The sequence below is a fragment of the Canis lupus genome, chromosome 9 (assembly GCF_011100685.1).
Source record: "Canis lupus familiaris isolate Mischka breed German Shepherd chromosome 9, alternate assembly UU_Cfam_GSD_1.0, whole genome shotgun sequence".
Taxonomy (NCBI): Eukaryota; Metazoa; Chordata; class Mammalia; order Carnivora; family Canidae; genus Canis; species Canis lupus.
The window spans coordinates 45,095,622-45,121,171 of NC_049230.1; the positions used below are offsets into that span (position 1 = coordinate 45,095,622).

Consider the following 25,550-nt stretch of genomic DNA (forward strand, 5'->3'; position numbering starts at 1 on the left):
TTGCCAAGAAGCAAGTAGGACAGAGGGGCCTGAGCCTCTGGAAGCTCTGTCTTGTGACCTGGCACCAGGGGAGGCTGTCTGCCAGGCCCATTATGTGGAGTCACAAGACCTCTGAGGTACAGTTTTGCAAAAGCAAGTTCTCTTCACTCCTGTCAGAGCTCATACTCAAAGCATACTTCCTATTGTCCATTTGGCAACTCTAGATGGATGGCCCTACTTGTGATTTGGGGGCTACTCCAATAATAGCATTACCTCTGTCACTGAATGACTCAAGAGGCTGCAAAGCTACCTGTAAGAGTGGTTTTAAAAGTTTTGAAGATAGTGGAAAAATCCTGGAAAGTATTTGGAGTAAAGCATAATTACAACTGTGCCACAGAAAAAACCAGATTGTTTGGGGTCCTCCCTATCCCCTCATTAAAAAAAAAAATTCTCAGTAGGTTGCCAGCCACCGCTAAATAGCCAAAGAAATTGTGGTTTTGAGCTGCTTGCTATTTCTAGAAACTTTACAGTTAATTCCAAAGTAACAGGGTGGAGACCAAAAAAGGAAGAACATTGTTTTATGGTGCTTTTAGCAAAGGTAAAATATTTGCCTTGGGCTCAGGGCAGTCAGCTCTGTGGGAATGAATGACTGGTGCAAGGCATCTAGCTCCTGGCAACTGAAGAAGGACATGGTCACTGCAGGTGGTGCTGACACGCACAGTTCCTTTCTTATCCCAACTGCTTCTCCTCTTATTTCAGTGTGACAATGATTTCTTGAGCTCCTGGTAGACACACAGATCACTGGGTTGACCTCCCCTTTCAAGCTAGCTTGTTTTGGTTGTCAGTGGGCATGAATTTCATCTTCATTCAATGGCCTTCACTCCCACACTACAGCTCATTTTATCTTTTGGAGCTTTTTCTTTTTACTTTAGAAAACATTCTTTTTGTTCAATTTTTTTTTATAAATTTTTTTTATTTATTTATGATAGTCATACACACACAGAGAGAGAGAGAGGGGCAGAGACACAGGCAGAGGGAGAAGCAGGCTCCATGCACCGGGAGCCTGACATGGGACTCGATCCCGGGACTCCAGGATTGGGCCCTGGGCCAAAGGCAGGCGCCAAACCACTGCGCCACCCAGGGATCCCCAATTCTTTTTTAATGATTGTGTTTATTTATTTGAGGGACAGAGAGCACACGAGAGCAGGAGGGAGAGAGAGAATCTGAAGCAGACTCCCCACTGAGTATAGACCTGAACCAAAACTGAGTCAGAGGCTTACCCAGTGGAGCCACCCAGGCAACCCTCCTTTTGTTCATTTGTTAAAACTTAGGATCCTGAAGTTGGCTTGCAGGGTGAAAAAGAAACATCTCTGAGGCATTATGGAGCCCTCCTGCATTCTGGACTCCAAGGAGCAGGGGTGCAGCTATAGCAGTAACCCCACATAGATTTCTATTGGATTGGGTGTTTTTATGTAGCATTTTCCCACAGCATAACTACCCTCTGATAATACCTTGTAAAGATTAACATATACTCCCTCATAGCAGAGTGGCCTAGAAGAACTTTGGGATATAGAAAATCCATCATGAGCATAAATCAGATGCCTGGGTTCTGGTCATAAACCTGCTACTAACTAGTATGCGACCTCTCCTATCTAGCTACCACCTCCCTGTTCCCTGGATGATCTCTAAAGACTTGAACAGTTCTGAGCCTGATCAATCTTTGCATAGTTCCTTATGGATATATGAAAATTATACCAGGCAGTGACATGTTCTCTTTTCCCTACAGAGTGAAGGCTGCCCAGACTGAATTAGGACAGCAAATCCTGGCTGATTTTGAAGAAGCGTTTCCTTCCCAAGGCACCAAGGTATTGTTTTCCCGCCAATCTTAGACATAATCACCATTCTTGCCTAATTCACACCCGCTACTGTTATTCTTCCTTTATTCTTCCAAAAGTGGAAGAATCCACTGTCTTCTGGCAGCTGTAAGACTATTTGCTAGAGGTTCAGGGTAATAAGACCATCCTTGATTTTAAATATCCCAAAGCAACATTGAATCTTCATCTGTGTTCTTCCAAACATCAAAGAATGAGGATTTATTTTGGTTTAATTTAATGTGTGTCAAACCTAATATCTCATCTGCCTAGCAAATTCCTTTTTTCTCATGGCTGTGTTAAAAAAAAAATTTTTTTTTTTTTCCAAACCACAGTGTTTTTTAGGATCATTACATAACTTACTGGTTTCATTTTGGTGAAAAGATGGCTGGGAGGAGCATCCACAGGCTTATGTAACTCTCAAAGTGACACAGTTAAGAGACTCACTTTTAATGACCAGAATCCTGTTCTTTAGGAGTAATCCCTTTAGCTCTTGCTGGTAGCATAGCTGTTTGTGTTGTGTCTGCGAAGGCCATGGTATTTCACTTGTGAGCTATGGTTACCCTTCTCCCATAACAAGCTTTGCCTCAGTTGGCTGTCATTGTTCTGGGTAACTGCTTTTAGCTCTATCTTTCAAATTGTAGCAGATGTAATTTTAATGCGTTGCGTATGTCAGGGAGAGAAGATTCTTCAGAAGTTTTTTTCCTCTATTATTTGAGCATTTCAAGAGAACAAATTATTCAACACAGAAACAAACCAAAGTACACACAGGCAAGCAGCATTCCTCACTGCATTTGGTGGGTAGAGATGGGGATAGATGTTCATTTACTGAGCCAAGGAACGTTTCCTGGATCTGCTCTATAATTCAATAACTGGAAATATCTTAATCATTTTTCTTTGTGCTCCATAAAAGAAACTTAGGAAGTAGGTGGGGGTAGCTGCCCCAACTTTGTAGATTACTTCCTGTAGGAAACCTGCTCTTGATTTTAATGTCTGCATCTATAATGGCTGCCTTCAAGTAATCAGATATTTCATTTGTAAAATATGTTCCTTTCAGGATTTTATATTCTTTATTCATTTGATATAACTGTGGAGTATGGATGTTGGAAGGCCATTCTGTAAAAAGGAATTGCAAGATATTCACAAACTATAAGCACCAGACTTTTCTTAGTCCAAGGTCTGCTTTACTATATATTCTAGCCCAATTGCAAAAAGGTTCAGTAAGATATGAATGAAGCCCCAGCTTTATTGTTCAGAAGAAACTAATCTTGATCTACTTTATGTCTTTTTCTCAGATCCCACCAGGCAGATGAAATTTAAAAAAAAATGTTTTAACAACTTGCTTCCTTTTTCTGTAGCTGGGTAACCTAATTTTTTTTTTTTTTTAAGTTTTCTACTTTCCCTTTCAATGACTATTGACTTTTCTTAAAGGCCTTATATTGCTATTCCTCTTTCACAAATAGAAATCAAGACATTAAAATTGTGCAAGGTAACCTAAGTCCTTTCTAAATGAAAATATCTGAATCCATGAGCCCATCGGTTTCGGCTTCTGTGTCTTCTCTATCAGATCAAGCACTTTCATCAAGAAACAAGAGGTGGGCAGTCAGAGCACTCAGCAGATGACATAACAACCATTCAGCACAGAGCGAGTCAGCATCTTAACAATTTAGCTCTCAGGCAACTTGGTAAATTTAAAAACTCTTGAACTTCAGTTGAGACAGATACATTATTGGACAGAGTTTACCCAGAAGAATCATAGAGATTTGGAAGAACATTAATCATCACCTAATTGAAGTCCTTTTTTTTTCATTTATTTTTCAGATAAGTTTTAATAACTGTACCAAAGCTACACAGCTATTTAGCCCAACCAAGAGTAGATTCCAGGTGTTCTTTTTGCTATAGTCCACTCATCCAACCATGTTCATGTTCATTCAATAAGTTACTACAAAGAAAAGTTCAGTGAAATTGAATTGGCTTCAGTAATAACAAAGGCCTTTCCAGCATGATGTATCAGTATGGCCCTCAATAACCTTCTATTGCCTTTCAGATCAAGGGGCCAATATCATATTTTACCTTTGGCTACCTTTGTGGGTAGTTGACTGTCAGCAAAACAAGTCTGGTAGTTTAGAACTTGATTTTAGATTTTAAATGCCACTGCATTGTTTGTCACTAAGAACAGGAACCTGAGGTTGGAATCAGGGGAAAATGGCACATGTGGGGTGAGACCAGTGTCATTCTGAATTTTATGGCTCTTCACCAAGGTGATTTCAGTTTTGTATTCAGAAAGCAAAATTTCCTATGACCATTGCTGGCCCTGTTTCCAAGATGTCTCCTTGCTGACTCACAAAGTAGCTTTTATATTGGCTACTACGGACTAGCTTAATAATTCTTTCATCGACTAATAAGTAAAATATCCAGCCACAGCAAAAGAATAAGTGTCAGGGGAGTGGAAGTAATAATGTCTTCAAGAGAGGAACAAGAAGTAGTAGCTGTCAGAAGCCATGAGATTTAAAGGTTGCATCTGGCTCTTGAACTGGTGTGTGTTGTTTGTTTTACCAGAGGCCAGGAGGACCCAGCAATGTGCTACGAGATGCATGTCTGGTTGCTAATATTTTGGATCCTAGAATCAAACAGGAAATCATCAAAAAATTTATCAAACAGCATCTGTCAGAATATCTAGTACTTTTTCAAGAAAACCAAGATGTAAGTAATAACCACACCAAATTGATATTACATTTGAATTTATTGACAATTAAGTACCCTCAAATCTGATTTATATTTTAATAGTACTACTGCCTAAAAATGTTGGTGGTTGAACTGTGAATCCTGGTAGGGGCTGACTGTACAGGTTGATGGTTCTTAACCATTTTGAGGTCACTGACCTTTTGGAGAAATTAATGGGAGCTACACATACTCTCCCCAGAAAAATGTACCTATGCATTAAAACTTTGCATACAGTTTTAGGATATTTACAGACCCTTATAGTTTAACATAGACCCAAGTTAATAACCTCTGGATTAAGTGAAAAAGTAGCCTAGATTCTTTAAAACTGTGAGAAATAGGGCCTCCTTGGTGGCTCAGGAGTCAGTTGAGCATCCAACTCGATTTCGGCTCAGGTCATGATCTCAGGGTTGTGAGATCAAGCCCCAAATTGTGTTCCATGCCAAGCATGGAGCCTGCTTGGGATTCTCTCTCTCCGTGTCTAAAAAATAAATAAAATAACATAAAATAAAACTGGGAGAAATAGGGCACCTGGGTGGCTCAGTGGTTGAGCATCTGCCTTTGGCTCAGGATGTGACCCCAGAGTCCTGGGATTGAGTCTCACATCAAGCTCCCGGCAGGGAGCCTGCTTCTCCCCCTCTCCCTATGTCTCTGCCTCTCTGTGTCTCATGAATAAATGAATTAAAAAATCTCAAAACAAAACAAAAAACTGTGAGAAATAGAGATTTGTTCTGTTTTTCTTAGTTCTGTGTTTTTGATTATGTCGACACTACTTCTAAGCACCGGGTGGATTTTGTTCCTTACCTTCCTAAGGTTGCCTGGCTGGACAAAATCGACAGACGCTATGCCTGGATAAAACGCCAGCTTGTGGACTATGAGGAGAAATACGGCCGTATGTTTCCACGTGAGTGGTACATGACTGAGAGGATTGCAGTAGAATTTTGCCATGTCACAAGGTAGATCCCAACTCTACTGGTTTTATTGTTAATTGAGATCAATTAAAATTGGTTGATTGAAATCAATCCCCCAGTCTTTAGGAATTCTATGTTGTCTTGTGGATTGGATACCATTTCTACCTTTTGTTGTTGTTGTTTGAAAGTCCCCTTTTTAATGAGAAGTTCTTCATCTGCGCTAGATTCTTCTCTCCCTTTAGAAACCCCTTCTCCTGTCAAAAGTCAGGTTTTATAAACCCAAAACCAAACCCTAAACTCCAGTTGCAGCTGTATTCCAACTTCTCCAGCTTCAGACTTCCAAACCTAGAGGAGAGGGCATGTGTGTGGAGGAAGAATAGAAACTTCTAGGGATGGGATCCCTGGGTGGCGCAGCAGTTTGGCGCCTGCCTTTGGCCCAGAGCGCGATCCCGGAGACCCGGGTTCGAATCCCACGTCGGGTTCCCGGTGCATGGAGCCTGCTTCTCCCTCTGCCTATGTCTCTGCCTCTCTCTCTCTCTCTCTCTCTGTGACTATCATAAATAAATAAAAATTTAAAAATAAAAAATAAAAAAAATAAAATAAAAAATAAAAAGAAACTTCTAGGGAAAAAAAAAAAAAAGAAACTTCTAGGGAGAAAAGTAAAAAAGGGTACATAAGAGCCCTGGGCTAGTAGCCTATAGTCAAAGCATGTTTCCTCCCCCTTAAGAGTAATGCATCTGCTCCTGTCTTTGCTCTGGGGCTTTCCTTTGGCCTGACTCTTGCCTCAGACAGCCTGCCTTCTTGACTTAACCTAGTCAAGGTTCATCCACCAGATTCCCCTATGTTATTCGTCACCCTGCATTTACTCCTGTATCTCCATCACATGCCTCAGTGTACGGTGTATATATCCATCATCATTTTGCTTTTCTGACTTGCTACATAGTTCTAAAGGGACAGGGTAGTATCTACATCAGTGACAGGAAATATTTGCTAAACAAATTTCCTGCCCCTAATGCAGTGTTTTTATAGTCTTTGGATAGTTCATAATATCAGCATCTGAGTGTTCTGAGCATTCTAAAGACTTTCTGTCATTCCTCCTGTCTGCAGTTTCATGAATGTAGCCCAGGGCCAGATAGTTCATTTGTATTGAAGAATTAAAATCCAAGGTTAGATCAGTGTGTCCATGACAAAGCTAAAGCTAGAGTCAAAACCTTTTATTCTTTACTTGCAGCTATACCGCAGCAGTGGTGGTAACAGAGTTTATCTATGCCCATAGATAACAAAGTTATCTATGCCCTTCTTTTTTTTTTTTTTTAAGATCTTATTTATTTATTCATGAGAGGCAAAGAGAGAGAAGCAGAGACACAGGCAGAGACAGAAGCAGGCTCCATGCAGGGAGCCTGATGTGGAACTCAATCCTGGGTCCAGGATCATGCCGTAGGCTGAAGGCAGACACTCAACTGCTGAGCCACCTAGGCATCCCCCCATTTTTTTTTTTTTTTTTAAGATTTTTTTTATTTGGGCAGCCCTGGTGGCTCAGCGGTTTAGCGCCGCCTTCGGTCCAGGACGTGATCCTGGAGACCTGGGATTGAGTCCCACATCAGGCTCCTTGCATGGAGCCTGCTTCTCCCTCTGCCTATGTCTCTGCCTCTCTCTCTCTCTCTCTCTCTGTGTGTGTGTGTCTCTCATTAATAAATAAATAAAATCTTTAAAAAAATTTTTTTATTTAGCAGTTGGAGAAAGAGAGCATAAGCAGGGGGGAGGGGCAGAGGGAGAGGGAGAAGCAGACTCCCTGCTGAGTGGGGAGGCTGATGTAGGGCTCTATCCCAGGACTTTGAGGTCATGACCTGAGCCACCCAGGCACCCCTTATCTATGCCCTTCTAACAGTGCACAATTATATTAACTCCAGCCTAATTTTTTTAAAAAATCCCATGTCTAAGCATAACTCAGCCACTTTAGAATAATTGATGGTAGGCATCTTTCTTAAAATCATGGAGAATACAATCAAGTTGTACACTTTAAACACATATTTATTTTGAAGGACAGAACTTGCCAAGATTTCTTAAGGGATATTGGCTATTGACTTTATTTTTTTTAAGATTATTTATTCATGAGAGAGAGAGAGAGAGAGAGATAGAGAGAGAGGCAGAGATACAGGCAGAGGGAGAAGCAGGCTCCTTGCAAAGAGCCTGATGTGGGACTGAATCCTGGATCTTGGGATCATGCCCTGAGCCAAAGGCAGACGCTCAACTCCCGAGCCACCCAAGCGTCCCTATTTTTTTTTTTTTTTAGTAGACCTTATTTTTTTTTTTTAATTTTTATTTATTTATGATAGTCACACAGAGAGAGAGAGAGGCAGAGACATAGGCAGAGGGAGAAGCAGGCTCCATGCACCGGGAGCCTGACATGGGATTCGATCCCGGGTCTCCAGGATCGCGCCCTGGGCCAAAGGCAGGCGCCAAACCGCTGCGCCACCCAGGGATCCCTAGACCTTATTTTTTAAAGTAATTTTAGGATTATAGCAAAATTGAAAGGGAGATACAAAGGTTTCCCATATACTCCTGTCCCCACACGTGCATAGCCCCCCGATTATCAGCATCCCCCACCAAAATGTACATTTGTCACAATGGATGAGCCTGCACTCACAGACCATTATCACCCAGAGTCCACAGTTTACATTAGGCTCGTTCAGTCCTGATGTTGTACATTCTCTGTGGCTGTTGTTTCAGAAGCACATTTGCTACCATCGGTTTAATGTTGATTTGAGGACAGTTGTGATTGTCACTTTCTAAGTCCTGATTAGCAAAGAAAGCAAATTCCTTGAGAAACTGATAACTAATTTTCTTCAGCCTATATAGTTCAGTGACTTGCAAACTAATTCTGTGAAAAATGCAGTCTGTAGGAGACTAGAAGTATACTAATGCCACAAATCTGCTATCATTGTGCTAGCTAATTGTGTTTCTGCTATTGCTGCCATATTGTTGGAATTTTGGTTAAAATCCTACAGATACATAATTTTCAAATAATCACAGAGGCTCTTTGATTTTGCCATTTATTTGTATGGGAAGATCATCATGGCTCAGTACTTACTAAGAGCTCTCAGGTCACTGTTTCCTTACAGCGCCCATTCTGAAGCAGAACATTGAAGTGGTACATAAGCTTCACAGGCAGGAACCACCTGAGCATGTACATGCCACTTTTCACATGGGGATTTTAGTCTGTATCTGGGGTTCCTGCTCTCTGGCTGAAGAGATGGTTATTGACCTCTTTGGAAGAGAGGGCTTTATAATTCAGTAATTAATGACTTAGGACATTTTACAAAATATATGCATTTTTATAAAATACTGAGTAAGTGCTTTATATGGAAACAAATTATGGAAAGTTTGAAAGATCTAAAAATAGTAGTAACCATGTAAACAATTTGATCTCCTTAATCCTTGATTTTTTTGACTAGTGGGTAATTTTACCTTCAAATTCTTATTTAGATTATGTATTTCTGTTCTCCAAACATTAAACTTAGTTGGTAACAGACCTCAGGATTTGAAATGACCACATACTTTTTCTTTCTTGGGAGGGTATAAGCTATAAACTATTTAACCTATCTTGAACAGGTTTTTGTTTTTGTTTTGTTTTTACAACATTCTTATTTCTTTATTTTGAAGGACAGAACTTGCCAAGATTATGCGTACCAGAGCTAAGGAAATTGAAGTGAAACTGCTTCTTTTTGCTATTCAGAGAACAACTAACTTTGAGGGATTTCTTGCAAAACGCTTCTCCGGGTGCACCCTAACAGATGGAACTCTGGTAGGACCTTCCTGAGTGGGGCTGAAACACAAAATCAGGGGGTTTGGGTGGTTGGGCTTCACTTCAGTCTTTCCAAGTTCGGTGATTCCATCCGGTGGCTTGAGTGCTCAATCTTTCATTCCAGGGATTTCACTAAATTATGTTAATGGCAATGCAGAGTACTCTGTAGATTTCGTGTTTTCTATTATGCAGTATTTCACATTTTTAGAATATTTTGTCATCATTTTATCTAAGTAGTGGCTCCATTTTACAGACTGGTAATTTTGTGAGTTACAGAGGCTTCACTTATTGAATTACAAATACTATATTACTTTGTGACTATTGAGTTTTATCATAGTTAGGGTATATTTTACTTTAGAGATTGTTTTCTTAATGTCTCTGGTGAACAAACCAGGTCATTGTGTCTCTGTAAACCTCACAGCCAAATATACAAATCCGCATGTCAGAGAAACACTAAAAGATTAAAACACAAGGTACGTAAGTCTGAGAACTATGCACCTCCATTGGAAAAGTGGAGTATGTGTTGTTAGTTAAGATTACTTAATGTCTACATAAGCAAAGACTAGGTTCAAAGCATCTCTCTAAAAACTTCTCTTTGGAAACCCAGCCTCCTTGCTAATGTATCAATATGCTTTCTTCAGATTTCCTATCCATGAGGAACCAAACTTTTATGTTTTATGGTAATTTCTGTTTGCATTATTACACATGTGCGCACACACATACCTTGGGCTCTTTGATTGCAGAAATCGTGGTTGATTCATCTCTGTTCCCTAGTCATGCAAAAAAAAAACACAGACCTGTCTGTGTAGGCCAGCAGGAATGAGGAGGAAGAGGAGGGAAGGAGGAAGAAATCAAAGTTGAGAGAGTTAAACCTCTTAAATGCCTTTAAAACTGGTAACAACAGAAAAGTGATGTGATTTGGTAGGAAAATCCTTGGACCAACAAATCAAGAGACACTTGTGATCATCTAGATCCTGCTAGAATTCAGAACTGCCTCCTCTGTTACATGAAAAGAAGAAACTATCCTTAAATAACAGAGTACTAGGGAAATAAACAAGACATCAAACCCAGAAGCCATAAAGAAAAGTACTGAAAGATTTCACAACATATAAAAAGAATGAAAGAGACCAATAATGTAATTAACGATACACAATAAGCTGGGGAAAAAAACAGCTTAAGTTATAAGACAAATTATTAATATCCAAAATAAATTTTTTTAAATCAATAAGAAAAAGGCAAGTAACCAACTAGAAAAATGGGTACAGAGCAGGAAATTCACTGAAGAAATAGTTGGCCAATAAATATGGAAAAAAAAAATAGAACAGGATACTAATTTTCTTACATCAGGTTGGCAAAAAAATTACAAGACTAACAATACAGGACTTTAGTGCTAGTATACAAATCAGTATAGCCGTTTTGGAGAGCCAGTTGTCATGTATCAAAAATTTAAATTTCACAACTAGTTATAGGGTCTACAAAAAAATTCATACCTGTAGAGGAAGATGTACCAAGAAAGGGGTGAACTGCAGCCATAAAAGAAAATAAATAAAAAATAAGTAAATAAATAAAAAATTAAAAATAAATAAATTTGGAGATTTCTATAATGTTCATCACTGCAGAATAGTTAAATAAAATATGGTATACCCTTAATATGGAATAGTGGTAAAATGGGAGATCAATCTAGATGTACTATCATAGAAAAGAAACATCTCAGATACATTGTCAAGTGGAAAATATAAGCTACAGCCCAGTATATATGGTGTAATTCCACACTTAAGAAACAAAGAGCATGTTTATGTGTATAAATATCTAAGAAAAAGGTCTAGAAATGACAATAATGGATGTTCTGGGGAAGGAAGTTGGAGTGAGACTATGTGGAGAAGCAAAGAATTATTTTTTCATTTTATTCTGGTATTATGTTTGAATTTTTCTTACACAAATGCATTTGAGTAGTTTTTTAAAAATACTTTTTTGTATTTACATGCTTTAATGAAGTTATTTTTCAGTTTTGTTTTTGATTTTTTTAATGAGGGAGATGAGCCAAAACAGTGACTTCCAAACTATTTAACAAATTCTAATGTGGAATCCACACAGAATATTGACTGACATTTTTTGAACATCCACTGTGTGTTCTACACTGCTGTAAGTGCCTTTTCCTGCGGTCACTTTGCTTCATCAGCTATAGGAGGGAGGTCCTATATTCATTTAAAACTTACTAGCAGTCACACAGCTAATACGTAAATACAGAAAAACAGCTACTCTGGTTGAAGCAGGGAAGAGCAGAGATTGGGCTTGGAGTCCCGTTCCCTTGTTCACCCTTCACCTTTATTACCTTCTCTAGCCCCTACCCTTTTAGGCCTAAAATCCTGGGACTTCAGTGGAATCCCTTCTATGCCTCCTTGTAAGACCTGCCTCAGAGCGCAACCTGGGTGGCTTAGTGGTTTAGCACCATCTTTGGTCCAGGACGTGATCCTGGAGACCCAGGATCAAGTTCTACGTCAGGCTCCCTGCATGGAGCCTGCTTCTCCCTCTGTGTCTCTGCCTGCCTCTCTCTCTCTCTCTCTCTCTCTCTCTCTCTGTGCATCTCTATGAATAAATAAATAAAATCTTAAAAAAAAAAAAAAAAAAAAGACCTGCCTCAGAGTAGGTGCATCATGAGCTGGATACTGGGCTGAAGAGTGGTGCCGGCAGCACTCAGTTTTAAGGCAAATCTGTAAGGCCCTGCCTGCTTCAGGCCAGACATGACCGTATTGAAATAAAATACAAGGAACCACAGAACACTCTTTCCTACTTAAAAAATAAAAATACATAGGTATACTGCTCTGCTTGTTACCTCATGTTCAAAATCGGTTTCTTTTTACTAACAAGGACAAAAATTGGCCATGGAACAAATGAAAATGCCCATAAAAAAAAAAAAAAGATGCAAATCACAAAAGGAAATAATAGATGATAGAAATGCGATTGAAAGAAGAATGCATCTCTCTCTTGAGAAGTATTTGGTTGGCTTTAGCAGTGACTGATAGCCTCACATTGGCCCTCCTCTCTGCCCTACCCATGCTGTTTCTGGCCTGGTTTCAGAGAGACTCATGCAGCTCTTGGTTCATCCCAAAGAGATCTGCTTGGGAACAGGAGGTTTAAGCATTGAACATAGACCCCACGTGGGAGTGCCCCCCTATGCACCTGGGGCTTCCATCTGAGCAGGGTCAGGGGAGCATAAGGACAGGTTCCATGAGCCAGTATTCCAGCTAACTGTGTGGGAAATAGATCCCAGTGAAGGCTGCTTGAATAACATTAGTGCCAAACACCTGTTTCAGACCATTCTTCTCCTCCTTTGGCTGGGCCCTACTCCCTGGTGATTTTGCTTTTACATTTAGAACTATAGGATTACAGGGGAACAAATGGCCCCATTGTATCTGATGACCAGCATAGCCTATAAACTTGGAGCTGTCCCAGGACATATCACATCTCATTTGTACTAGGAAGTACACCACAGGTCCAAAGGAGTAGTGTAATGTGGGCCAGGAAGGCCCCTTCTGGACAGGGTGAACCTATTGAACAGGATAATCAGGTATGTACCATGGGAAAACTGGCAGGAGCTGTTTGAAGACATTGTTTTTTAATAGAAAATAGGTATAGGAATGTCACAATGGCAGGTGGCCCCCTGTAAGCACATTCTATATGAGGAAGGAGAGAGCTTGGAGGTGCTTATTTCTCAGGGCAGTGTGGCCTCTTCACTTGAGCTCACTCTGCCAGGGCCAGGCTCCTAGACTGTAGCCTTCGACCTCCTGACAGGTGCTGTGCTCTGCAAGGTTGGTCATGGTCAGCTGGGAACACTTGAACCTTTGTGGTTTTGTTTTCTTGTTTTTGTGTCTGTGTTTTGGTTTATTACCAATTTCTTCCCTTTTTTGTCTTCTGTTTTGGAAATTTTCTGGCATAATTGACCTATAAATTTCTCCAATTGTTCAGTTGTTGCTTCTTCTATCAAGTTTGCAGAGAATTTTAGGTTAAAGATCCTTGGCCAGAAAATCCTGCTAAGACATACACTCTTTATTCTCCCCTCCCAATAATCAACTATCTTTTCCACAGACTTCTCCAAATCATTCAAATTCTTTAGACCAGACTTCCTCTGGACCACTCTTTGTCCTAGCATGACCCAGCAACCATTCTGCATTCCAAGTCCTGACAGTGGCTGATCCATAACCCTTAATGATTATCCCTTAAAAATTAGTTTCTAGAAAGGCAGCAGAACTCCTGTTGCCTCCTCAATAAGGCAGGCAGGTCTTAGCCAATCAGCTCACTGCAGCCCCACTGTGGGAATATGTAAATGATATGCTTCTCACTGTGGGTGGTGGTCTCTCTGAGCCTGGCCCTGTCATCTTGCTGTGGGTCAAGTGGGGACACACCTTCACCTGCAGCCTGTAGACCTCAGTAGCAGGGCCACTGGTGGATCAGTCATGGCCACTGGCTCCCAAAAGTGTTGGGCTGTGTTGGGGTTCCAAGTGGTCTGACTCCCCAGTCTAGCTGCTCAGCACCCCACCTGAAGAAGCTGCTCCTTGTCTCCTTACCTCCTCCCTGTGCTGTCTTGCTTTGGGGAAAAATCTTCCGTGGTTACCATTTTATTTCAGGGCATCAGAATAAACTACAAAATGAACCAAGATATTATCTTGATACCCTTTAACATATGCCAGATTTCGGAGAAGGTTAGTGAATTCCTTGCAAAGTTACGGAACAGATAAGTCAGCCAGTCAGGTGGACCATAGACCCTCCCAGGTCCATTCATCCCTCTCACTGTATTATTCAGATCCTTTTAAGCCTCTTGCTGACTGATGAACAAGTAGAGTGAGCAGGAGAGGCGATGATCTCATCTGGAAGATCCTGCCACAGTCCAGTTCCTCCAAATTGATCAGTGTGATGCGTCATCATTGGCTCTTTTTTGACAGATGCAATTTGACATCTGAAAGAAATGGAAACTGAAAGAACCTTAAGGATAGGGCTTGTCTTGTTTTTGTGGTACTAGTCCTAACATGTTTACAGTGTCCTGTGCTGTAATTTACTGGAAGAAGTGAGCTGCCTTTTGCTAATTGCCTAAACTCCTGGCCCTTAAGAGAGATTCAAAATACTCTGTAAGTTAAAATGCCTTGAAATTAAAAGCAAATGTGTGGGTGTGATTAACTATACCTGCAGGCATTCTTAGTGACTCAGTGATTAGATTCAAGGTAAATATTATATTTAACCTCTGTGAAAGCAGAGTGGGTTAAGTTTTTCTTTTAAGATTTTATTTATTCATGAGAGACACAGAGAGAGAGAGAAGCATAGACATAGGCAGAGGGAGAAGCAGACTCCATGCAGAGAGCCTGATGTGAGACCTGATCCCAGAACTCCAGGATCATGCTCTGGGCCAAAGGCAGGCGCTTAACCACTGAGCCACTGGAGCAATGTTCCAGTTAGGTTAAGTTTTTGTAAAAGACTCACTGAGTTTGGGAGATTTTGGGTTTTGTTTTTGTTTTTTTTTTTCTTAAATAAAATTAAAAATTTTCCCATTTCATGTAGCTGGATTTCCCCTCCTCTTGGCCATCATAAATTGCCTTTCTAAATAGAATCAACTTTGGCTTATAGGCATGCTTTTTTAGTACATATTATATTTGCCTGATTTTTAAAATTACATTATAAATGTATAAGCTATAGGCATAATTTTAACCATGAAGTTTGAGCATAAAAATGTTTGCAGAAAGCTCACTATGTAAGAAAGCCCACCAGAGTGGCTTGCCCTGTACCTCAGTCTTTTTTTTTTTTTTTCATTTATTTATGATAGTCACACACAGAGAGAGAGAGAGAGAGAGAGGCAGAGACACAGGCAGAGGGAGAAGCAGGCTCCATGCACCGGGAGCCTGACGTGGGATTTGATCCCGGGTCTCCAGGATCGCGCCCTGGGCCAAAGGCAGGCGCTAAACCGCTGCGCCACCCAGGGATCCCACCTGTACCTCACTCTTAACAGCAACTTAACACCTGAGTCAGGGAGACCATGTAAGTGGAGGAGGAACAGGGTTTCAGCAGTTCTGCCACAGTATGAGGACTTCTGTCCTGAGCAAGGAAATAGCTCTCCTTTGATTTCAAAACGCTTTATAAATAATTTCTTTGATGATGAAGGAATGTATTCCTTCATTTAAATAACATCTAAAGAAGAGATTAACTTCTGTTAATTTGTTTCTGAGAAGAAAGTAATACATGGTCAAGATAGAAAAGGTAGAAATTATACCAAGAACGGAGACAAGAGAAAACGTCATTCGTTTTCCCATCAGAGATGGTGGTGTGTTCTTTTTATAAAGTTGAAACTGTACCTTTTTTTTAAGATTTATTTATTTATTTGAGAGAGAGAGAGAGAGAGAGCGGGAGGTGAGGAGGAGCAGAGGGAGAGAGAATCTCAAGCAGACTGCACTAGCACTGATCCCAACACGGGCCTCCATCTCACAACCCTGAGATAGTGACCTGAACAGAAATCAAGAGTCAGACACTCAACTGACTAAGCCACCCAGGCATCCTTGGGTTGTTTGTCTTTTATTCTTGAGTTATGGGAATGTTTTGGGGTTTTGTTTTTTTTTTTAAGATTTTATTTATTCATGAGAGATACAGAGAGAGGCAGAGACATAGAGGGAGAAGCCAGCTCCCTGTGAGGAGCCTGATGCAGAACTCAATCCCAGGATCCTGGGATTACGCCCTGAACCAAAAGCAGCTGCTCATTGAGCCACCCAAGTGCTCCTGTGGGAATGTTTTTAAAAAATGTTTTCTAGGGGATCCCTGGGTAGCTCAGCGGTTTAGCGCCTGCCTTCAGCCCAGCCCTGGAGTCCCAGGATCGAGTCCCACGTCAGGCTCCCTGCATGGAGCCTGCTTCTCCCTCTGCCTGTGTCTCTGCCTCTCTGTGTCTGTGTGTCTCTCATGAATTTATTTATAAATAAATAAAATCTTAAAAATAAATAAATAGATAAATAAATAAAATGTTTTCTAAATATATTCTATCATTTATCAGGTACATGATTTATAAATATTTTCTCCCATTCTGTGGATTGTTGTTTCACTTTTTTGATAGTGTCCTTTGATATACAAAAGTTTTCCGTTTTGATGAAATCCTACTTTCTTGGTTTTCTTCTTTTGTTATTTGAGTTTTGGTGTCATCCCCAAGGTCACAAGCACTTAACCTGTGCTTTATGCTAAGAGTTTTATAGTTTGGGACTCTTATATTTATTTATTATTATTTTTAAAAATTTTATTTAGTTATCCATGAGAGACACAGAGAGAGAGACAGACACACACAGAGGGAGAAGCAGGCTCCTCGCAGGGAGCCCAATGCGGGACTTGATCCCCGGACTCGGGATCATGCCCTAAGCCAAAGGCTCAACCATTGAGCCACCCAGGCATCCCTGGACTCTTATATTTAGATCTTTGATTCATATCGAGCTTATTTTTGTGTGTGTGTGTGTGTATATCGAGCTTATTTTTATATATGATGTGTAAATATGGTTTTATAGCTTTTCTTCCTATGTCATATCTTTTTTTTTTTTTTTTTTTTTTTTTTTTTATTTACGATAGTCACACAGAGAGAGAGAGAGAGAGAGAGAGGCAGAGACACAGGCAGAGGGAGAAGCAGGCTCCATGCACCGGAGCCCGATGTGGAACTCAATCCCGGGTCTCCAGGATCGCGCCCTGGGCCAAAGGCAGGCGCCAAACCGCTGCACCACCCAGGGATCCCCCTATGTCATATCTTGAGTGGTTTCTCAGTAATTATATTTCATGGTAGAGATGGTCCACAATTTCCCTAACTATCCTTTTCTTGTTGGACCCTTAAGTACTTGTCATTTTTTCTTTTTAAAAAAATATTTTATTTATTCATGAGAGAGAGGGGGTGGCAGAGGGAGAAGCAGGCTCCATGCAGGGAGCCTGACACAGAACTCGATCCGGGGTCTCCAGGATCACGCCCCGGGCCAAAGGCGGTGCTAAACCGCTGGACTACCGGGGCTACTCCATTTTTTCATTATTATAAACAAGACCACAGCAAACAAATTTTTGTTCAAATTGGAGATAAGTTTCTTATGCTACAAGTTGAATTACAGGGCCAAAAGAGAGGAGTTTTTCAAATTTAAGATAGCCTCTGTTTTGGGGTGCCTGGGTGGCTCACTCGGTTACTTGCCTGCCTTTGGCTCAGGTCATGATCCTGGGGTCCTGGGATTGAGCTCTGCATTGGGCTCCCTGCTCAGCAGGGAGTCTGCCTCTCCCTCTCCCACTTCCTCTGCCTGTGCACAAGCTCTCTCTCTCTCTCTCTCTCTCTCTCTGGAAAGTAAATAAAATTAAAAAAAAAAAAAAAAGATAGCCTCTGTTTTAAACTGTTTTCTGTATTCTTGTGTCTTATGAATGCCCCTGCTTAATCCCCCAGCGCTAGTCTTGATGTTAGTGATGGTTTGTAAAGGTTCAGAAGAGTTACTCTTTGTTTTCATGTAATTTGTGGTGCTAATGCACTGATGCTTAATGTAAAGGGATAACTCTGCCAGATTAAAACAAAAAAAAAGGCAAAGCAATCTGAAACTTTTTTTAGAGTAATACACGCTTCCTCCTAGGAATATACTCAAGAAAATTGAAAATTCAAAAAAAAAGGAAAATTCTCTTATGTTCATATAAAAACTTGTACATGAATGTTCATGGCAGCACTATTCACAGTAGCCAAAAAGAAGAAACAACCCAAATATCTTTTAATGAACAAATGGTTAAGCAAAATGTGGTATATCCACACAGTGGAATATTATTCAGCCAAAAAAAAAAGGGACTGAAATACTGACACATGTTACAGGTTGAACCTTTAAAACACAATACAAAGTGAAAGAAGCCAGATGCAAAAGGCCACATTTTATATGAAATGTCCAGAATAGGCAAACTCATAGAGACAGTAAGTGGATTAGGAGTCACCAGGGATTGGGGGAAGGGGAGGATTGGAAGTAATAGCTAATGGATATGGGGCTTCCTTTGGGGTAAAAGTGTTCTGGAACTGAACAATGGTGATGATGGTGGCACCATCTTGTGAACATACTGAAAATCACTCAATTGTAAATCACCTAACATGGTGAATTTGATGTTAATTATATGTCACAATTTTAAAATATTACAGGTTTTAGGAAATAGATTAGTTATAAATATCTTCACTCTTCAGATAATTTGTCTACCAAAAAAAAGAAAAATGTATGCTTGTTAAAGCTCTAACAGAATAAAGTATTTTATTATTTTTTTATTTTTTTAAAGATTTATTTCTTTATTCATGAGAGACAGAGAGAGAGGCAGAGACATAGGCAGAGGGAGAAGCTGGCTCCCTGCCTGGAGTCCAAGATCCAGATCACAGGATCACGCCTTGAGCCTAAGGCAGACACTCAACTGCTGAGCCATCCAGGCATCCCAGAATAAAATATTTCAAAAGAACAATCTCTTCCTTCTTAATTACTCTAAATTCCTCTCCCCAGAGATGTCTACTGTTTAATAGTTGGGGGTATATTTTTGAGACTGTGCTATAAGTTATGCACATGCACGCATGCACACACAGGTTGCACACACACAGGTTTTTTTGTTTTGTCTATAGAAAATAGAAACTTTTGCCCGTATCTGAAAAGGATTTTATTGAGTGTTTCTCATCCAATCAAGATTTATTCACAGACTTTTAAAAAAGATTTTATTTATTAATTTGATAAAGACAGCACAAACAGGGGGAGCAGCAGGAAGAAGGAGAAGCAGACTCCCCGTTGAGCAGGGAGCCCCACATGGGGCTCAATCCCAGGACTCTGGGATCATGACCTGAGCAGAAGACAGACGCTTAACTGAGCCACCCAGGCACTCCTCATGAACGTTTTTTAAGCTATTTGTGTATAGCCTTGGCAAAAGATGAAAAATTGAATCAGACGGGTGCCTATTGTTTAGAGGAGAAAGAAGCTATACATAACTGTCACAATATAAGATATGAGCCCGGTGGTACTGAGAGAGGTCCCAGCAATATTAAACCAGGTGTGCAGGGCCCTGTGTTTACAGTCATATCAGCTGAAGCCTCCAGGCCATCTCTTTAAGGACAAATCAGGAGTTGAGCTGGAATAAAGTATTTATGGAATGAGAAATGCAGAAGTTGTGGAATTTTCGTCTACTAACTGAAAGCTTTCTCCTCCAGGAAAAGGAAACAGATGAGTCTTAAATTTCAGAGCTCCTTCTCTGATCATTTGAAGTGTCCAGCAAGGGCCTCAGAAAAGGATTTGTGCGGGCGGACCCAGATGCAGATACACTACTGACCAAAGCCAGCTTCTCTCCCTAGCAGTAAATTAGACCGCTTGTCCATCCCGTGGACTTATTTTTTTGGAGGTGGTGGGAATCCCATGTGTTTAATTAGTAGGAGTTAACTTGCTGTATGTAGAATTTTTCTTTCCCATATGGACTTGAAGTCAACTGTCATCATAGCACAAATTATGAATTCTTTTTAAATTGGAAAGTCGTTCAGTTCTTGGCATTTTTTTTGTTTTGTTTTGTTTAGCTACCCAGAGCTCATGGAATATGTCATTTGAGTTATTTAAGATCTAAACCCAAACTCGTAATTCTTTATGGTCTATGACAGCTGCAGAGAAGAAATGAGAAGTGTGGTCTGGTTGGCTCCAATAATGGGGCTCTTGCATAGAAGGCTGAGTTGTGCTGGTGATTGCTCCTTGCAAAGACATTCTTTCATCACAGCAAATTAGTCTGAGCAGAAACACAGCCCACCAAACAGCAGGAGTCTGTGCCTGCCCCTCGATGTTTGGGGGTTTTTTTTGTTCTTTTTTTAAAGATTTTATTTATTTATTCATGAGAGACACACAGAGAGAGAGGCAGAGGGCAGCCCTGGTGGCGCAGCGGTTTAGCGCCGCCTGCAGCCCAGGGCTTGATCCTGGAGACCCTGGATCGAGTCCCACGTCAGGCTCTCTGTATGATGCCTGCTTCTCCCTCTGCCTGTGTCTCTGCCTCTCTCTCTCTATGAATAAATAAATAAAATCTTTAAAAAAAAAGAGAGAGAGAGGCAGAGACATAGGCAGAGGCAGAAGCAGGCTCCATGCAGGGAGTCTGATGTGGGACTCAATCCTGGGATTCCAGGATCACGCCCTAAGCCCAAGGCAGACACTCAACTGCTGAGCTACCCAGGTGTCTCCACCCCTCAATGTTTTCTAACACAGTATTTACCCATAGTGTTAGCAGTACATGCTGTACTTTGAGAGCTTCCTTGGAGACTAGGGAAAAAGAGAAGCCCATGCTTACGCCTTTGTAATTTGATGGGCCCATTGTTTTCATTTCCTTGGGAAATCCCAAAGAGGCACAGTAGTAGGGACAGCATTTTGTGTCTAAAACAAATTCTTTTTACAGAACTTTTTTGCCTTGTGTTCCTACTTCTTTGCCATTTGAGAGTTGCTCCATTGAGAAAGGCACCGCCACAGTTCTGCCCCATTATTTTTTTTTTTAATTTTTATTGATTTTATGATAGTCACAGAGAGAGAGAGAGACACAGAGAGGCAGAGACACAGGCAGAGGGAGAAGCAGGCTCCATGCACCGGGAGCCCGACGTGGGAATCGATCCCGGGTCTCCAGGATCGCGCCCTGGGCCAAAGGCAGGCGCCAAACCGCTGCGCCACCCAGGGATCCCAGTTCTGCCCCATTAAATATGAATGAGAACTCCCACTTACTGAACTTTCCCTGCATGCCAGATGTTGTTTGAGCTGCTTTATATACATATCTCATGCTTTACATACATAGTCTCATTTGATCCTCAGGCAGTTCCACATGGTGGGCATTAATGTCCCTTCACATTGCAGGGAACAGCCAAGGCTTAGTGAAGCTAAGCAGCATATCCAAGTGATAGAGCCTAGACTCAAACCCAGGTTTATCACTCATTAATGACGACACCAGCCATGTAGTTGCTCAGGCCAAGAAAGGAATGAATTTTGATTCCTTTTTTTCCTACACCCTCACATTCATTTTCTCAGCCCGTCCTCTTGGGTTTACTTACTAAATATGCCCCAAATCCGGCCACCTGTTTCCATCTACACAGCACTAGCTTAATCCAGTCCTGTATTAGTCTTTGCCTGGAACACAGTAGCAGCCTCTTAGACTGGTCTTCCATTACAGCTCATCTTCCTCACAGCAGTGGAATGATACTGTAAAAGTCTAAATTAGATCATATCACTTCCTTGTTTAACCTCCCCCCCTGATGATTACCCAGTTGCTATGAGAGGAAAATCTCATCTTTACCATGGCCCACAAAAGCTATGCACTTGGACTCCTGCTGCCTCTTTTACCTCATCCCCCTGTCCTCCTGTCTGTCCCTCAGAAGCACCAAATTCATTCCAGCCTTTGCACCAGGTCATGCTGCTGAGAATGTTCTTTGCAGATCTTTGCCTGACTAGCTCCTTCTCATTCTGGTCTCTGCTCAGATATCACCTCCTTGAGGAGGCCTTGTCTGATCATCCTGTATAAAGAAGAATTTAGAAATGTTTTCAGGGGTGGCTGGGTGGCTCAGTTGGTTAAGCGTCTGCCTTTGGCTCAGGTCATGGTCCCAGGGTCCTGGGATTGAGCCCCTTATTGGGCTCCCTGGTCAGCGGGGAGCCTGCTTCTCCCTCTCCTCTCTGCTTGTGCTCTCTCTCAGATAAATAAAATCTTTTAAAAAGAAAAAAATACGTTAGAAATATTGCTTTCAAATGTACATTACTTTCTGAAAATGGCCTAATTCTAAAAATAAACTATTTTGCTTTAAGTTGATAGGGATTTTTTTTTTCCCCTGTATCAGGCAAAGCAAGCCAAAGTTTGGGGTGTATAAATTGTAAATGTTTGCTTGGTTATTACACCATATTGTTTCTCAGCATGATACCATAAAAATCATTGTCCTACTAATGATTACCTTGACCTAACGCATTGATCACAAGGCTTTCTTCATACACTGAGTCTGTCTGGCAACCTAATAGCATCCGAGTATTTAGGCTGAAAATTAAGTAGTTTACATGATTGTAAGCAGGATGGTCTTAAAACCTAAACCAGACACTGGCATGATTTGTGTTTTTTGTGTTTTAATTTTTTATATTTTCCTGAATTGTTTTTGTTAGGATTTTCCTTTTTCTTTTTTTTTTTTCTTCGTAGTATCTTCAGCTGACAGAAGATACTTCCTGACACTTGACAGAGTTGTTCACACTATAGTCTGTGTGCTGTCCTTCTTGTCTTAGGGGTTAGTTCAAGTTGGTCTGCTGATAATATGCAAAGATGTCCCAAGTACACGTAGAAACACCCTCTCCGGGGTGCTTGGGTGGCTCAATCGGTTGAGCAGCTGCCTTCAACTCAGGTCATGATCTCAGGGTCCTGGAATTGAGCCCTGAGTCAGGCTCCCTGCTCAGCGGGGAGCCTGCTTCTCCATTTCCCTCTGCCCCTCCCCCCTGCTTGTGCACATGCTCACTTGCTCTCTCTCTCTCTCAAGTAAATAAAATCTTAAAGAAAACAAACAACACCCTCTCCACCTGGCTTCTTGTCCATTCTTTGCCCTTCTCCTCATCCCCAGTGCTAGCCAATCCCTTTTCTCCTCCTTGTCCACTTAGTTTTCTTTTAGTTCCCTGGTATAAGCAATATCTGGGGGTCAAATTTGTGAAAAAAAAAAAAAAATCCGAAGAGCTGTCTCAATTCTTTTGTTGCACTGGAATTATCATCACCGGGATCCCTTATATGTGTCATGTGTTCTTTGTTGCCTTTCGCACCCTTTATCACATCTGACCCTTCCTGGAGTCCTGTAACAGGAGACTTTGTGCAGAATATGGGGCTGCTGTGGCCAAGAGAAGTTAGGTGATTGGCCAATGCTGCTGAGGAAGCTAAAACTTTACCACACCTCCTGCCTCTAGCTTTTCCACCATCCTGTGGTCCCACTCAATGATGTGTTTTAAAAGAGTGGTCATAATCAGATCCTGAGAACTAATTTTTCCCAAGGAATTTTGCTGTTTATTGTAATGAGACTTATTTGGGAAGGGACTTCTTTCTATAATCTAGAACACGTAAGATTGGCTTTATAGTTCTTGTATTCTAATCCATCTAGCATTTTGATTCATTCATATTTAGGGGGCAGCTAGGAAATTCCAGGTACCCAGATATTGGAGGAAGGAGAAGGACAGACATGATCCCCACCATCATAAAATCTAGTGGGGACAAGACAAATAAATGGACAGTTGCAATATTTTAATAAATACCGAGGTAGGTGTATATGCTGGGTGGGATGGAAACATGTAGCAGGGATATCTAACCCAAACTTGAAAAGCAGGGAAGGCTTCCCAGAAGAAGGGACTTCTAATTTGAGGGCTAAAGAATGAATGAGAGTTTTAGCCAGATTGAATTTGGGATTGGGGTGGAGTGAGCAATAGGTTTCAGAAAGGGAAATAGTATAAAGGCTGGGAGGTAAGAATGTGGTCCATATTGTTTCAGTTCTGGTTCATTAGATCAAATTTCATAATTTGGCAGTTGGAGAGACTAAAGATAAAAGCAGAAAAAGCAGATAATTGGGAAAGGTATTGAGAATATGCTCACAATATACCTATCACTTTCTCATGTCTTCTTAACAGAAAAAACTTGAGTGTCCACCCCCATCCACCAATCCCTTTCTGGAAGATGAGCCAGCACCAGAGATGGAGGAACTGACAATGGAGAAAGGAGATTTAGATCAAGTAAGTCCAGTTTGCCCTTCCACGTGCCACTGACCTAATGTCTGCTTCTGAAAATGGCTCTGTTCACTCTAAATGTGGCCCTTTGGCCATTGACCACATTCAGAGATTACAGCTTTGGTGGTCTTCATAGAAAGCCTTTATCTAAAGGCATATTTTGAAAACTGAGTGAAAGAGCAGCCTTTCCTGCCAACCTCCATTCCCAAAAAGCTCCCCTGCTGGAATGAGCAACCCGCATACATTTAATTGGTCTGTGCGGTGCAGCTGCGGGGCAGGGTGGGGGCAGCCAGAACTCTACCCATCTCGTTCATCATCTCCTGCACCTGCCAGCCTACCTCTCGGTTGTGTTCTCATCTGGCTGGTGACGACACAGGAGAGGCTTGAGACTCCCCAGTGGAGTTAGTAGCAGCAGCAGCTAGGAGAGGCCTCCACTCAGTGCAAGCTGAGCATTTGAGGTCTGGAAGGCATCGGGGAAGCCTGGAAACATCAAGGTGACCAATGGCATATTTGGAGAGTTACTTTTCAGAGCACACTAGCACTTTCATTTCCTTCGGATTTTCTGTCCAACTCTAAATTTCCTCTCCCTTCATCCTATAGAATGGTGTTTTTGTTTCATTGCCATTTTATGACAGCGGTTAGAGCAATAAATCAGACCTTTTCCTGTCTGGATTAGTGATCCTTCTTTAATTTTCTACACTTGGCTGCTTGAGGGTTATTTTATAGTGTTGTTTTGCTCCAGACACCACAGAAAGGGGAGGCTGGCTGGGAAGACCAGCCTGGGAACCCCATAGCCACACACTTTCAGCTAACCTGCATTCCTCGCATGGTGACAGTGGGTGTACCTCCAATCTTGGCAGGAGCCAAAAGAAAGAATTTCTAGGAGCAATCCTGAAGTGATGCAGTAAAATGTGTCTGGTCCACTGATTAAATAATTATAATAACATGGATACCTTGCATTTTTATGGGCTTTATAGTTTCAAAAGTCTTTTACGTGCTTTATTTCATTTCATCTTTCTGGCAATGCCTGCCTCTTGTTTTATAGGAATTTATATGAGCCGCTGTATGCGCAGGTCAGAGAGATTAAGTGATTTTGCCCAGGGTTACAGAGTTTGGGCATGGACAAGCTAGGACTGGTAGCAAAGTCTAGATGTCAGAGAGTGGAATTCCTTTCATGGAGCTCTTTTACTACACCAGGCTGTCTCAGTGAAAAGTGGAGGTCACAGAAATGAACCCTGTGAATACAAGGTGAATGAATACAACTGGAAGGATACCTTACGGCTATATCCCAGGGATTTGTGGGATTAGATGTAATTGATTTAAAGCCATTCTATCAGCTAGTATGGGAGAAAACAAAAGATTTCTAATAACTAAAGAAATAACCTCTCTCACATTTGGGGAGGAAGGACTGGGATAGGAAGGAGTATGGAAGTAGAGCTCATTCTCTGGTGCATCCTCTACCCCCACTCCGTCACCCATACTCTTGGTGCTTGCTTTGGATCATAGTGCCATTCTCAGGGCCCTGTGCCTTCCCAGTGCCAGT

At 41.3% G+C, this 25,550-nt stretch overlaps 1 protein-coding gene across 2 annotated transcripts in view; it reads left to right on the forward strand.

Moving 5' to 3' along the window:
• VPS53 (VPS53 subunit of GARP complex) overlaps nt 1-25,550 on the forward strand; it is a 167,903-nt gene that overhangs the window by 52,389 nt on the left and 89,964 nt on the right. For both annotated transcript variants that reach the window (XR_005364750.1, XM_038548440.1), the window contains exons 8-12: nt 1,766-1,844; nt 4,410-4,553; nt 5,385-5,527; nt 9,146-9,287; nt 23,912-24,013. Coding sequence is in view for 1 of the 2 variants with exons in the window: in XM_038548440.1 (XP_038404368.1) it covers nt 1,766-1,844; nt 4,410-4,553; nt 5,385-5,527; nt 9,146-9,287; nt 23,912-24,013 (610 nt within the window). In the remaining variant the exon portion in view is untranslated. The remainder of the gene's footprint in view (nt 1-1,765; nt 1,845-4,409; nt 4,554-5,384; nt 5,528-9,145; nt 9,288-23,911; nt 24,014-25,550) is intronic.